This window comes from Ictidomys tridecemlineatus, chromosome 1, assembly GCF_052094955.1.
Source record: "Ictidomys tridecemlineatus isolate mIctTri1 chromosome 1, mIctTri1.hap1, whole genome shotgun sequence".
NCBI classification, from domain to species: Eukaryota; Metazoa; Chordata; class Mammalia; order Rodentia; family Sciuridae; genus Ictidomys; species Ictidomys tridecemlineatus.
In genome coordinates, this window is record NC_135477.1 from 32,022,612 (window position 1) to 32,039,050 (window position 16,439).

At 32.6% G+C, this 16,439-nt stretch overlaps 1 protein-coding gene across 2 annotated transcripts in view; it reads right to left on the reverse strand.

Annotated features, from left to right (window-relative positions):
* Positions 1 to 3,630: 3,630 nt before the first annotated feature.
* Tbc1d12 (TBC1 domain family member 12) overlaps positions 3,631 to 16,439 on the reverse strand; it is an 81,056-nt gene continuing 68,247 nt past the window's right edge. The window contains exons 8-13 of one of the 2 annotated variants that reach the window (XM_078037859.1): positions 15,121 to 15,209; positions 14,052 to 14,123; positions 10,084 to 10,212; positions 9,761 to 9,870; positions 6,981 to 7,239; positions 3,631 to 5,500 (exon numbers count right to left, since the gene is read on the reverse strand). In XM_078037859.1, coding sequence (XP_077893985.1) covers positions 5,432 to 5,500; positions 6,981 to 7,239; positions 9,761 to 9,870; positions 10,084 to 10,212; positions 14,052 to 14,123; positions 15,121 to 15,209 — 728 coding nt within the window. In that variant the 3' untranslated portion in view covers positions 3,631 to 5,431. The remainder of the gene's footprint in view (positions 5,501 to 6,980; positions 7,240 to 9,760; positions 9,871 to 10,083; positions 10,213 to 14,051; positions 14,124 to 15,120; positions 15,210 to 16,439) is intronic. The other variant, XM_078037863.1, reaches the window with a different exon arrangement.

Here is a 16,439-nt window from a genome sequence, read left to right on the forward strand (position 1 = left end):
ATCCCCAGCCCCCCATCTTTGTTTTTGAGACAGTCTTGCTAAATTGCTTAGGACCTTGTTAAATTGCTGAGGCTGATCTCAAACTGCAATCCTCTGCCTTAGCCTCTGTGGGATTGCAGGTGTGTGCCACTATGCTCAGCTACTTTTAAATTTTTGAAGAATTTCCATACTGTTCTTCATAATGGCTATACTAATTTATATTCCTATCAGTGTATGCTATGCAACATTTCCCTTTTCTCCACATCCTCACCAGCACTTCTTTATAATAGCCATTCTAACTTAGTGAGATAATAATCTTTTTTAGTTTTGATTTGCACTTCCCTGATTAGTAATATGATATTGAACATTTTTTCATATTTCTGTTGGTCACTCATATGCCTTCCTTTAAAAAAAATGTGTTTAGATCTATCACCATAACACTTCTAATCACTCCATGTAAATACTCTTGTCCCTTTTTTTCTGACTTCATAGTCTTCTGATATATTCTTTTGTGTGTGTGTGTGTGTGTGTGTGTGTGTGTGTGTGTGCACATGTGCACCCGCACCCGCACACATTTTGCTGGGGTTTGAACCCAGGACCTTATACATTCTAGGCAAACAATCTACCACTGAGCTCTACCCCTAGCCAATACTCCTATTTCTGACTTCTACTAGTACCATTTTCTTCTACCCAGATTTTAAATATTAAAATTCCTGAGCCAGAAATAATTTGATTTGGGTTCTGAAGTACATAATCTCTCTAAAGCAAAAATTTTAAATGAAAGAAAAATTCAATGAGGATGAACCAAAATAAATAATCTAGTTATCTATATCTATCACAGATAGTGCCTGGCACTATTTGGGATATTATCATTTAGAAAGTATATAATAAAGACAATATTTCTGACCTCATGGTTTATACTATAGTGGAAGCAACAACTATATACAATAATGTCGATTAGTGATGTCATAGATATTATTAGACAACTAGAAACAAAATAAGGCTGAGAGTATAGATATTTAGAGAAAAATTCTCTGAGCAAGTGGCATTAAGCAAAGACCTGAGTGAAAGAATATAAACCATAAAAAGACCTAGAGGGAAAAGCAAAACTTGAGGTAGAAAAAATGGAAAAAATTCCATTTTGAGTGAAGGACAGAGATTAGACAAGTAGGATCTCATAGACAAGAACAAAAAGTTTGGATAGTTTGGATATTTTTTTCTTTTTTTCCGTAGTGGGAATCATAGGATCTCATGCATGCTAGGCAAACATTCTACAGCTGAGCTATATCACTAGCCCAAAAGTTTGGGTTTTTTATTATAAGAAATTTATTATAATCCATTGGAGGATCTTGAGCAAGAAATGATAGGGTTGATTTAAAATTTTAAAAGATCATAAAACATGTAGTCTCATTAAAAATTTGATGAAACGTTCATTTTTTAAGGGCTCACATAGTAGTTTTAAAAATTAAGTCAGAAGAAATTCTATGACTAATGCAGTTTAGCTCACTGAAATACAATTGGTTTTAGGTTTTGTTGGGTTTGATGCTAAGGACCAAACCCTGGGCTTTGTACAAACTAATAAGCACATGTTTTACCCCCCAGTTATATCTCCCCAGCCCCAAAATATAATTAACTTAAAATCACTTGATGCAATTTAAGACTAGAATAAATCTTATCATTCACATACTCTCCAATATGTCTTCTCAGTTGAAATTAAAGTCCAAACACTGACATTCAGAGCTTTTTTACAATTTACAATGGTTTTAATCAAGTAAATATTTCCCTTTCAAATTTTCTTAAGGCTATAGATGAAAACTAAAATGTCTTGGGATTTATGTAGCAATCAAAATACATCATCTACTTATAAAATTATCAATATTTCCTAGATAAGAAAAATTTGAAGCACCACTTCAAAGCTGAAATGGAGATTAAAAACAAGAACAAATGTATATATCACACTGTTATCAATTTTATATACTCCCAAGTCTGTATTAGTTTATCAACCAAATTTTTATTATAAAAATTATTTTCCAAATATATTACAATAATACAAAATTCATTTTATCTTAATTTTGACAGTACTGTATACTTAAATAGTTAACAAACAAAACAGTTTTGCAAAGCAAACTTCCTTCCCAGTTGTTTATTAGAAAATAAAATGTACACAGTAAAATTTCATTAATTGGGACTAACAATTAATATGAATAGTAAACTATTTGGGGTAAAAAGCAATTTGGCTAACTTCTCAGGCCTTAACACTTTAGCCTAACAAAATAATAAGAGGCAGTGCTTAGCACATAATTAGGGTCTTAATATGTATTACTGCATTAATTCTATTTAGTTTTGTTTTTGTTTTTTGTTTTTAATGTGGTGCTGGGGCTCAAACCCAGTGCCTCAGGCATGCTGGCAAGTGCTCTACACTTAGCCACAACTCCAGCCCTTACACTTCATTAATCCTACTTTGCATGTACCCCACTTCTACAGCAATTACACTCTTAGTAAGCAAACTATTTTTAAAAAGTAAGACTGCCTCACTAAAGAAGCTAATTGCTCTGATATGTTTTTAAAATTTCTACTTAATTTTAGTTTTTTACATGTTGTGTAAAAATAAACTTATAATTAAGGTTTCATTGCTTTTGAGAATTCATCTTTCAGCCACTGCTTAACAAACAGCAGAATAATCTGTTCTCAGTACAAAAATCACTTTGTTTTCCAGACATTCTAACCTTATCCATCAATTAGTTGGCAAGTTAAAATCTGATTTTCCAATGCTACCTCACACCATTTTTGCAACTTTTTATACCAATTCCTGCTATCTGAATATGCTCTTAGAATCTAATTTTATGCAAACAAATCTAATTTTATCCAAATAGGAAATGAAAAGTCAAAACAACTATATGACTTTATGAAGTAGGATAAATTATTTCATGACTATTTTATGTTTTAGAATGATACCCTCCAATAATATAATTTATAGTTGATCACTGTAAAAAGCATCAAAACAAACAAACAAAAAAGACAGCATTAGTTCTTATCCTACAAGGAAAGCTGTTATCCTGAAGTCAGAAGGTTTGAAAATTTCAATGCTTTTTTACAAGTGGCACCTAATTTTTGTAAAGACAAATATACTCAACCCAATAACATTATATGAAAGTCACCAGTGGGAAAAAAATCAACAAAATCTGACTTTAAAACTAGTTATTGGAATCTTAATAGCATTTAAATAATATAGTGTAGACCTGGGCTAAAAGAACAATTAAGGCAGGTGGCACACAACAATTAAGGTGTGTGTGTGTGTGTGTGTGTGTGTGTGAATACATAAGAAACCAAAACATCATATTAAATCTCACATTATTTTGGATATTTTAAGAAAAGTTACTTTTAATTGCACAAATATTTCAATCAAAAAACAAACTGCTGTACACTGACCATGTGAATAACCACATATTGCCTGTATACAAGGTTCAAAGAAAGGAGATACAGTACAGTATTTTAGCTGCCAGTACTGAAAGTCTCAAGACTGAAGTCTAAGTGCATCCCTTGGAAGAGAAACTTGGCCTTTCTTCCCCAAAGATGTATATTCCTTTTCTTCTCCAGATGTGGTTAACTAAACCAGATATTCCCAAAGTAATGAAGACTCATTTCAAGTAGTTACTCTGCTTGCAAGTTTTATTTACATGGTAATTGTTACTAGTGGTTTTTAGTGAAATCCTTGTATTTACATTATATATATGTATATATACATTTACACTTGAAAGGTAAACAAACTGTACAATAATAAAAAAATAAGAAAAAGAAATACAGTAACTTAGGTCCAATTCAGGAAATGAATGCATAAAAGTAAGATTAAATTTAGGCAGGTAGTATAATCTCAATGAGATTACAGCCAGAGGTTACATCCCCTTTATTAGGGTCACCAATACCAAGGAAATAGTTACCAGACTTACAAGGCCATCCTGAAACCTATTAAGACTCTGGGTACTCCCTTAATATTTTATTAAACTACCAGTTTCCACCAAGCCAGCCCCTATGATGGGGTTAATTTCTGAGGATTCCACTAGTAATCTCTAGGCTAGAAGGACCCATAGGGTAAAATATACCGATACTCTCTGGTCCCATACTTCTAAAGAGGCAGTCACTACACTAACAAGACTCTCAGATTTGTTAGTTTAAAGACTATAAATATACCACTAACAGAAATAGTGTGCTTAGGTTTTCTTTCAAACCAAACTCAACATAAAACATTACAAATTATTAACTGAATAGTATGTTATACTCATAAAACTCAAGTGATTTAGTCCAGGTTTGAAAATTAAACATAAAAAATTTAATGCCAATTTATCAATGATTAATAATTTATCTGCTATGCCATCAGATTCAAAAAATTATTTTTACCTTTTTCTTTTACTCATTTTCACTGATTAAAAAAAACACCTTATGCATAGTGTTTCACAAGGAATAAACTTAGCTACATATAAGATTTCAATTTTCAAACTGGAATTAACAAATTTTGTTTCTACAGAGAGAGGAGGAATTTTAACTAAAAATTTTAAAGTCTTATCAAGTAGTATGCTATTTAAGAACTCTCAGAATTCATTAATTTTTACTCTAACCAGTGAAAAATCTCATTTATATTTTTGGACTTTAATCCCAAAGTCAAGTCTTCAGTCCATTAAAGTGCAAAGAACTTCCTTCTTATCAGTTATTTAGTTTTCTTAATGTTAAATTACTAGGTGAACAATTTGTTATACTAGAACAGAAAGACTAAAGTTATTTGAATGGTAAGAATTCTTTAAGGAAGAAAACAGAATTTCCCATCAAAAACAAATAGACACAATACTGTGGGAAAACACTTAAACAAGAAACAATCTCCTACTAATGTTCCAGTTCCCAGATAATTTAAATTTGCCCCAACCTGTGAACAAAGATAAACAATTTCAGTGACTTAGTTTACAATCAAAGTTGCTAATTCTTGGTCTAAAATATCTGCAAAAGGTCAGAACTGGAGATAATACCATACTATAGTATTTCAGAGGTTAAATTAGTATTTAACAATCCCAAGTGACCTCCATAGTGCCTTTGTGGTAATTGTTAAAAAAGAAAAGATATAAAAATTTGAAGTATCTTTGAAGCTATTTTAAAAATTTATTGCATTAAACTGTTTACTCCAAATTATGGAGTATGTAATAACCATTTAGACTTTTTCCTCTGAAAAATGGCTTTCCCTACAAAATACTTTTTTTTATTAATACTGTTAATAAATTCCTTATTTCCATTGCTTCAGTCATGGAATTTAAAATCAGCAGTTTCCACCTCTTGATTTTTTTAGATTCTCCAATAATTTTCTTTCATGCTTTTTACATAGAACACAGAAAACTTTCACCCACCCCACTTCCCGGAAAAAAAAAAACCCACATTTTTTATATTTCAGTTAGTCTGTTAATTTTCAAGATTAGCTTTTCAGAGCAGGACTGCTGTTCTTGTCTCCTTCTTTAATATCCTTCATAACAGATGCAAAGACCTGGAAATTATATAAAATAAAGATTAGTCCTCAAGATCTACCACCAAGATTAAAGTGATAGATTAAATAACTATAGCATATAAACATGAAAAACCTTTAGTAATTTAATTATCCCTGAAATTTTTTCATTCTCAAATCCCAATTTTTTTAAACCTAATTTTATGGAATATGATTCAATTCCAATTTTCATCAATTGCCAAATATTCTTATATTAGTATTTAGTAACAGAACATTTTCTGGACCAACAGTCATTCCTACAGTCCATTTTCATAAGCAATAAATCTGTGCACTTATAGTGCCAATTGTCTGTATTATTAACAGATCAAGACATAATGCTTCTTTTATGTCACCTAACTTAGACCACTGTTATTTCCCTTCACAAACAATACAGTCAAAAAATCCATGATTAAGATGGGTGCAATGGTGCATACCTATAATCCCAGCCACTTGGGAGGCTGAGGCAGGAGGACCACAAGTTCAAAGCCAGCCTCAGCAACAGCAAGACCCTAAGCAATTCAGTGAGGCCCTGTCTCTAAATAAAATATAAAATAGGGCTGGAAATGTGACTCAGTGGTTGAGTGCCCTTGAGTTCAATCCTTGGTACCAAAAAAAAAAAAAAAAAAAAAGCCACGATTATATATTAGATTCTTTCTACTGCCAACCTTTAGTACATAGCAGATGTTTAATAAAATCATTGTCTATTTCAGATATCTAAGTAATTTTTTAAAATATTTTTTTAGTTGTACGTGGACATAATACTTTTATTTGATTTATTTATTTGGTGCTAAGGATTGAACCCAGCACCTTGAACGTGCTAGTCAAGCACTTCACCAATGAGCCACAACCCCAGACCCTCTAAGTAATTATTTAACAGCTCTGCTAAACAAATTATCATTGTGATTTGAAGTTCAATAAAAAGTACTACTGAACTTACATAAAAATAAAGCTATAAATTTGGACATGTAGAAGAGAGATAATCTTTTTTACATTCTTGCTTTTTCAAAGCCCCAAATTATTGAGTGCTGGGGATATGGCTTAGTTGGTAGATTGCTTGCCTTGCCTTGCATGCACAAGGCTGTGAGTTCAATCCCCAGCACCACCAAAAAAAAAAAAAAAATCTCAAAGCCCTAAATTATTATTATTATTACTTTGGTACTGGGGAGAGAATTCAGGGGCACTCAACAACTGAACCACATTCCCCATCCCGATTTTTGTATTTTACTTAGAGACAGAATCTCACTGAGTTATTTAAGGCCTTGCTAAGTTGCTGAGGCTGGCTTTAAACTTGCTATCCTCCTGCCTCAGCCTCCTGAGCGACTGGGATTACAGGCATGTGCCACCATGCCCAGCCCAAAATTATTTTTTAAAGATATTACATTTTGAACTCATACACTAACATTTCAGAAATATACAACTTTTTTACAAGAAGCCAACTGATTATTTTAGCATATCGATTACAAACTTTAAAGTGCCATTCTACCTGAGTCCATTTTTTGGTGCTATTCTGCATCTGAATGGCTGCAATACAACTGAAGAGCTTTTCTGATGTGATATCTTCTGGTAATTTAGTTAGAAACTGTGCTATATGAATAAAATCCATCTGTAGGAGAATATCTTCATATAATCGGAGGATTCCTAATCCAGTCCTAAATAAAAATTCCTCTCCGTCTCTGCAAAATACATCCCAGACTCGACAGGCCAGATCAAGTGGTAGTGACTTGCTATAGAGTGTAAAGATCCTAAAATTAGGAGGAAAAATAGTCTTGAAGTTTTTCATTATTAATTCAATCACTCATTAAGCATCTTTATAAAAAAATGATGATAAATAAATGATTATTGTAGTCTGTAGTTCAATTTAAAAAAATTAGGGATACAACAGCAAATAAAATATGGTTTATTCTCTAAACTTGAATAATGGAAAATTAAGTAATAAATAATAAAATTATGTGAATTCACAATCTTATATAAAGACAAAGCCTAATACAAACTCCAGATTAGTATAATAGTGTAGTGGTAAGGGTATGGAATCTGGGTTTGAATTTTGAATTTGCCACTGAGTTATACTACCTTGACCAAGATATTTAGCCTTGCTGTGCCTCAGTTTCCTCGTTAGTAAACTAAAAAATAATAATACTTTCTACCTTAGGATTGCCTTGAAAATTAAAGGAATTAATGAATACAAAGTGTTTGGAGTGGTGTCTAAGCACATAAGAAATGTTAATGGCTGGGGGTGTAGATCCGTGACAATGCATGCTTAACGGGCCCTGGGTTGAATTTCATCACCAAAAAGAAAAAAGAAAGGGAGAGAGAAAAAAAGAAAAAGGAAAAGGAATGATCAATAAAAATTATTTATTGTTAGTGTATAAGGAAGCTAGATATCATCTTTAGTAACCTAATAAAACCTTTTAATAATTCACTTCCCCTTCCAGCAAACATCCATTGTTTTGTTTTCTTCTCTACCAAGCTTTATTTATTACTTCCTTTCCAATAGAATCACCAAAATGGCTTTTCTTATCCTTTCTGACAGTGTCTGACCATGTAATTCTTTATCCAATGGTGCATCAGGTGGCATTCTGGTTTGGGAAATAGGAGAATAGGTACTAGAAGACTTGTCTTAAAATTGCCTTAGCAAATAAAAGGACACAAATTTTTAAAAATTATTTTTTAAAGTTGTTGATGGATCTTTATTTTATTTACATTTGGTGCTGAGAATCGAACCCAGTGCCTCAATAATGCTAGGCAAGCACTCCACCAATCCAGTCCATGATACAACTTTTTACCCTTATTAGTTTGAGGTAGGGCTGATGGAATCTGAAGAAGAGAACTAAAGCTCTCCCACAAAACAAAACAAACAAAAATTTAGCACTGCCAGTTACTCATTCTTATCTTGAAAAAATGATTCTGGGATTTGTATGTAATAAGTTCAACAAGGGTAGTGAAACAAAAGTCCATCTCTACTTCTTAAATTAAGAGTTTCTTTCTACCCCTTCCTCACAGAATTAGTATTTGATCTCAATTCTCTTCCCAATTATCTTGGGAAGAACTCTAATATTCCTAGTGAAAATGGAAGAGCATACATTGAAAATTAACTCAAGTTTTTTTTAAAAAGCCTGAGTAGAAGGAGTCCCAAGCTGGAATTATAGGCTTGTATTCTTAGCTACTAGGGAGGTTGTAGCAGGAGGATCACTAGCCTGGTGCTCAAAATGAAAATTTTTAAAAAGCTTTCCTAACAAGGCCCTATGCTCAATCCCTAATCCCCCTCCCTCCCTCCCTCCCTCCTTTTCTCTCTCTCTCTCTCTCTCTCACACACACACACACACACACACTTAAAAAAAGGAGGAGGAGGAGGTCCCAAAAGACTCAAATAAGTGGGAAAATATCATATTTGATCAATAACATCACTTATTTATTTTTCTATATTAAAGCTTAATACCACTTACATGATTTTTGAATGACTAGGACTTAAAGTCTAAACTACCATGTGTACTCTTGTCAAAACTATCTTAAGATCAACTGCTTCATCTCTTTCAAAAAGTTCACCCATCATTCTACAATCAATTGGCTACTGCTCTAAGTTCCAACAGATCTTGAATTGGAAAGATGAAGCACCTAGATAAGGCATCATTATTCTGTCAGAAATCTGGATAAAAACAGCCCTTGGTAAAGAAACACTATCAAAACTATTGTAAGCCCTTGTGTGTTAAAAATAATAAATAGCAACTGACTCTGAGAACTTAGCGTATGCTAGGTCTTGAAAGAGATAAAACATATAAAGCTACAACAGAAGACATAAATATTACTAATCCCTTTTATAGATAAGAAACTGAAACACAAATTGAGAGATTCTGACTTAAACCCAGAGTCCATACGCTTTTGGGGGGGCAGAGGGTACCAGGGATTGAATCCAGGGGCGCTTCACTACTGAGTCACATCCCCAGTCCTTTTTATGTTTTATTTAGAGACAGGATCTTGCTAAGTTCCTTAGGTCCTCTCTTTTGCTGAGGCTGGCTTTGAACTTGCAATCCTCCTGCCTCAGCCTTCCAAGCTTCTGGGATTACAGGCATGCGCCAGTGGACCTGGCCAAGTCCATACTCTTAATCAAATACATCCCCATAAAAATGTGGAAGTTTCTCTATTTCTAAAGAAAGGTTCTTTAATATGTATGATCCTATGAATGAGATTTACAATAGTTCCTAAGCACAGAAAAAGTTATAATTTATCTCCTTTTCATTATTATTTGTTATGTATATTATGACTTACCAGTCTATCAAGTATATGTCTGGTGTAAGACTATAAGACTTGAAATGAAGAAATAGTTTGGATAGATTTTCTTCAAAGAAAACTTCAAATGTTGCAAAATATTTCAACATCTGCAGACAGAAAATTCAATAAAGTTATGAAAGAATATACACTAGAAAAATAGAACTAAGTCCTTAACATTAATAGAAAATCTTGTTTATTAGCACCTCTTTGTGTCTTCACAAGTTCAAATTCAGATTAGCTTAGTAATTATTGTGTTTTACTTTAAGAGGCATTCAGAATACAGAACATACAAAAGAAATAGTTCATTCAAATGTTCATACCATGCTGTGATCCACACGAAAAAAAGCCAATTGACATGGCTTATTCAGGAGATTTGCAAATGCAATGAAAGCATCTGCCTCTTCCAAATTGAGAATGAGCACTGCTGCGATGAAAGACATCCCTTGGACCTTTTGAGAAAAAGAAAATAAAAACAGATTTAAAATAACGATTCTCTACAATTTATGTAATTGAATTCCTAAAAAATTACAAAGTTGTGTTACAAAGTAGAATTTACCAAGATTTCTTCTTTCTTCCCAGCAAAGGTAAATAAAGAACACCCATAAAGGTAAATACAGAACACCCATAACAGTTTTGAATTCTAATTTTACATTTTTGTTCATGTGGTATGGTTTAATAAGTATGAGGAAAAATTTGAGGGAAAAAACTATCAATTTTTACTTGCTACAAAAATCTCAGTGTGTTATCTACTCAATTTTCATTTCCTCTCCAAATTCTTTCAAAATATAGAATATAGAATCACAAAGTTTAGTGAAAGTCAGGTGATTATTTTCATTTTTATAACAAATCTCTTTTGGAAATTAAGAACTAAGAATAAAAGAGGTCTATAAAATGTGCTGCTAAAATTCTAAGAATGAAGTTTGTAGGGATTCAGGTAACCTAGATTCCTCGTAAAGAGGAGAAAGAAATGGGGTAAACACCATTCCAGGATGGAAATTAAGCATAGGCATAACAGAAGAAATGGGAATAACAGGTGAAGCACAAGATTTATGAGAAATGGAAGACATCTGAGAAAAGTAGGATATATTTGTATTATGAAAGGCCTTGAGTAAAAAGTCAAGGAATATAGATGTTTGCTTGTGAGTTATTAGTAGCAACTGTACATGTCTTTAATTTTTAAAAAGTTGTCAACTATTTACTTCTAATAGAGATTTATATGATGAACGTACACAGAGAGACTACAAAGAATAATTGTAATTACACAATGTTTTTCCCAAATATTTTGAAAGGGTAGCCTACAATTACTATCTATTACTAATTTTACTTTCTTAGTTCCTTTTTTTTTTTTTTTGGCAGCACTAGTAATTGAATCCAGGGGTGTTCTGCCATACAGCCATATTTCAAACCCTTTTATTGTTTATTTTGAAGACAGGGTCTCACTAAATTGCTGAGGCTGGCCTTTCTGAGATCCTACTGCCTCACCCTCCCACATTTCTGAGATTACAGGCATGCAACATCATATCCGGCTTGATATTTTTACATTGCAGCATACTTCAATATGGATTCCTGCTCCACTACTATATAATGTTGAGACTTCTCTAATCAGCATGATCAATGATATTTATTGTAAAACCCAGTGGGAAGTTTCCTATATTCACAGTAGTACTCTCTTAGCTTCTATGATTCCATATTTCTTTGCTCTCCTACTTCTCAGACTTCCTTGAAGATTATACAATAACTGGCTGTTTGATTTTGTAGAATAAAAATCCCATGAGGACAGAGACTGTATTAGGCAGAGCAACTGTCCTTCAGAGATATTCAAATCCTAATTCCCAGAATCTGTGAAAGTATTACAATATATGGCAAAAAGGACTTTGCAGATATGATTAAATAAAATCTTAAAACAAGATTATCCTGGATTATCAGGGTGGGCCCAAAGCAATCATTGAAGGACCTTAGAAGTAAAAAAGAGAAACAAGAGAGTCAGAGATTTTAAATGCTACACTGTTGTCTTTGAAGCCATGAGCCAAGGAATGAAGATAGCTTCTAAAAGGCAGAATAGACAAGGAAATAGATTTGGCCCTGGAACCCACAGAAGGAACTCAGCCCTGCCAATATCCTGACTTGAACTGAGTGAAATCTATTTTGGACTTCTGACCTGAAGAAATATCAGTTGCATTGTTTGAGACCATTAAGTTTGTGGTAATTTGTTATAGCAACAACAGGAATCTTGGGGCTGGGGTTATGGCTCAGAGGTAGAGCACTTGCCTAGCAGGTGTGAGGCACTGAGTTCAATCTTCAGCACCACATAAGAATAAATAAAGCTATTGTGTGCACTTATAACTATAAAGAATTAATAATATGTTTTTTAAAAAAAACAATAGGAAACTAATACAGAGACAAGACCATGTCTATTTGTTCATGACTATATTGTTAGTCCACAATATTTACTGAATGGATACTAAGGGCAAGCTTTTAACCATCTGTAATAAAATGGCAGAAAAACAATAAAGGTATTAAAACTACATTTAATTGAATATAAGATACTGTTAATTTAAAAGTAGTATTATGGCTGGGCATAGTAATCCCAGCTACTCAGAAGGCTGAGGTGGAAGGATTTTGAGTTTGAGGCCAACAAGATGGGTAAGGCCCCATGTCAAAAATATAAAAATAAAGAAAGTAATATATATACTACTAAAAAGGAAGAAATTACAATACTTTACCACTTAGAATTTTATTTTATGCATATTCATAAAGCTATTTAAAGCTCATTAAAATCCATTGCATATCACTTTGTGCATATATTATAGGAAAATAATAAAAAGTTGTTTCCACAGTTTTTTCAGAGTCAGATTCTTCTGAATATTCTGTATCTATCTATTCATGATGTAACATACTGAAAAGGATATATCATTTATGGTACTGTTCCTATCAAATGTTTAACTTGAATCTAATCATGAAAAAAATCATGATAGTAGTATTTACATTCCATTGCATCCATGTTTAAAGGAAATGTAAGATATTCAGTGCCAAAAATTTAACCTTTATAGTTACACTTACTATGAAAAAATTAAATGTCAACTTACATGTGTGCAAGGGATACCTCCTTTTAAATACCCGAAGCAAGAGAGTTTAAAGATTCACTCAAATTTCACTTTCTCCATAAGGACTATCTCACCACCATTTTTAATACAACCTGCTCTACCCCAAACATGACAATTCTCCCCATTACCACACCATACTTTTTCCATAGCACTTATCACCTTTTACTATAACCTGACTTACTTGTTTAATTTTAATTGTCCGTTTTCTCCTTCTAACATGTAAGCATTATAAGGAGAATAATCTTTTGTTCACTAAGGTATCTCAAGTGCCTAGAACAATGCCTAGCATACAGCAATAATAATAAGCATGTAAATATTTGTTGAGTGCGTGAGCAAATACAAATGAACATGCAACAAAACAAAGTAAATTTTTATCAGACAGCCACCTTATGGTGAGGACCCTAAAGTTCTTTGATTTTAAGGCAAACGTGAGAAGATGAAAGTTTCATACCTTCTAGTTATATGTAACTACTGAATACTAATATTTTCTTTGTTCCTTCCCAAAATTCAACTACAATAACAGTAAAGAAAAAATGAGTACTAATTCTCATAAGAGAACAAAGAAAATGGAAAACAATATGAACAGTATATAAAAGATGTCAATAGCATTTTATAAATTTTAATTTAAATAAAGGAAATGTTGAAAGTAAAAGATCTATAGAGGAGGAAGCCAATAATCAGTGAACCAATTCAGCAACAAAATGCTGTAAGGCTTAGGAACTGAAGTTATTAGATACCTCTCAAACTGAGTGGTAGGGCCAAAAGTAGGGTTTGTTCACCCCATAAAAGAAGGAAATCCCCTCCTTTGTCTTATATGGATAGGTACCTATTCTTCCCTTAACCTGGCCGAATATAAGAGTTTTATTTTGTAGAGGAACAGTGAGGGGAAAGAGGTTTAGTGAGAGGGGGATAAAGGAATCACACTGATAGCATAAGCATTAAATAAAATTTTATAAAACAAATGATGAAAAATCCCTAGGAGCAATCCCACAAAGCTGGCAGCCAGTCTTATAAGCTCCTGACAAGAGATGGAAAGTCTCCTCTCTAGGTAAGTTGATGAGGACAAAGAAAGCAGTCAGGTATATTTAATATGTATTGTAAATGTCTAATACAACATAAGAAATTTGATAAGAGAATAGATAAAATGTTCATATTCAAAAAAACGGATTGAAACAAATACTTACATAACCAACATCAGGTCTGTAACATGTATATGCCCCTAAGATACTATGTAAAACATCGTGATATGGGCCACCCTTAGGAGAGAAAAATGAAATTTTAAACTACATGAATAATTGTCTCTAAGTTATTTCTCACATGTTAAAAAACTGTTGCATTTCCTAAATGACTAGTTTTAGTGTATTAACAATTATCAAAAATATTATAAATGCATTCTGCCAAGATATTTTGAAAATTATTAACAAAAATATTCAATGATGAATAACAAAAAAGTCAAATGTGCTCATTTGATGAATGCAAGCTATATAATGCAATATAATGTGCAAACAATTTTAAAGACTTCTAGACTTGGTACAATAGGAATAAACTTAACACAGATTATTATTTTTTTCTTCTGGCTAGGACGGGGGGAATTGCTGGAGCCTGAACCCAGGGCCTCCTACATGTTCTAGGACTGAGCTAAACACCCAGAGATTTCATTTTATGTAATACACTTTGAACAAAAGAGAACCATCAAACTACAACTAAATTAAATTGTATTAATAATTTTAATCTTAACAGAAAAAATTTTCTCATAGTTTATCAATCATACACCCTATATTATAAAACTATTTCTTCCCATTTCAATGGTAAAATTTAAAAATAATTAACCACTTCTTCCTATAAAAACTAAATAGGAAAATAAACTATTCCTATTTCAGTAGCAATTCTGAAAAATTTTAAGTCTTGAGGACAAAGTTCATTATATTTTAATAATTTACTAAGCAAAAATATTAAGAATTCAAATATCTTACAGAATAAAAATATTATTAATATTTTAAAAATTCACCATGATAAAAGTGTATTAAGTACTTATTACACAAAAGGTATTGTGTGCTTTGCTAACTACAATGTATTTCCATCAGTAGAGCAAAATAATAGAAATTTCATACTAGTTTTGTACTTTTTGTATACAGGCCCCAATTTTTCTAGTTCTGCTTTTTAAAAAATAATAGCTATTCATTTAGAGAATTTGTCCCCTTGGACATTGAAAGACTAAAAAATAGTAGTTACAGTTTCATTAGAAACCCTCACCTTCTGAAAGATGTAGAGAGATGGAAATGTACGGGATATGTCCAACTTAATTAATTCCAGACTGGCCTCTCGGTCAGCAACAGATACACCTGTATTTACCAAGTAGATAAAATTTCAATGATCACTTGGCTGTAACATGTTCAATTTTGTAAACACAGAATGAACATTCAGCATATATGTTATTTAAGGAAAGTTAAAAGTGGAATTATCAAGAAAAATTTCAAGAAATGCCATATTACTTTTGCTAGAACTTAAACTCTAATATGAAAAAAATATCTACACATTTATCAGAAAAATATATGGTGAAACAACTCTGCTTCCAGTTTTTATAAAATGTAAGGGCAGGATATTATTCCCATGGTAATAACTAGGGAAAATACATATATCACATTGTAAAAATTACTATAGAGCTGATAGACAGAAGTCTAGAGGACTTACAATTACAGGAGGGTAAGAACCTTTCCTATGGAAGTGAACATCAGTGGCCATTTTTCTTCCTAGAAGCCTCCAAATCTAGGAATGTGTTTAGAATTGAGCTTGCCAGAGACAAAAGCACTCTGCTTGAGGAAAGAGAAACCAAAAGAGTTTTCATGGCCAAATAAGACTGATGTGACATAGCAATCTGGAGGAGGCTTGAATTTGGTATATCTGATTTTCCCCTATAGAACTTTTGCTGAATGCATGGGATCAGGTTTGAAGGTAAAATGAAATCACCCAAAGTCACGTGGTCCTTGGGAGAGCATCTCATTGGAGAAGAAGCCTATAATCAAAATAAGACAGTTCTTCCCATGAAGTAATGTGAAACCTGAGATGAACTAACTCTATTGAAAGCTGCAACTTGGCCCCAACTTAGTTCTACTGATTGAATTAAGGCGATAAATCCCTAATCCAACTACCTGAAAGGATCCTGCTTCCTCTGCAAGGGAAACATCAATTTCCTTTCCTGTATTATTTTTTTTAATATTTATTTTTTAGTTTTAGGTGGACACAATATCTTTATTTTATATTTTTATGTGGTGCTGAGGATCAAACCCAGCGCCTCATGCATGCTAGGCGAGCACGGTACCACTGAGCCACACAACCTCAGCCCCTCTGTATTCTTTTTATATACAGTATCTGGCATACCATTAAAACTTTTAAGATATGCAAAGAAGCAGGAAAACAGGACTTATAATCAAGAGGAAAACCAGCCAACAGAAGCAGACCAATGGATAATCCAATGTTGGAATTAACACACAGAATGGGGTCTGTTATAAATATGTTAAAGAAAATAGGGAAAACATATCATAAAATATAGAATGGAAGGATGAAGAAATTCA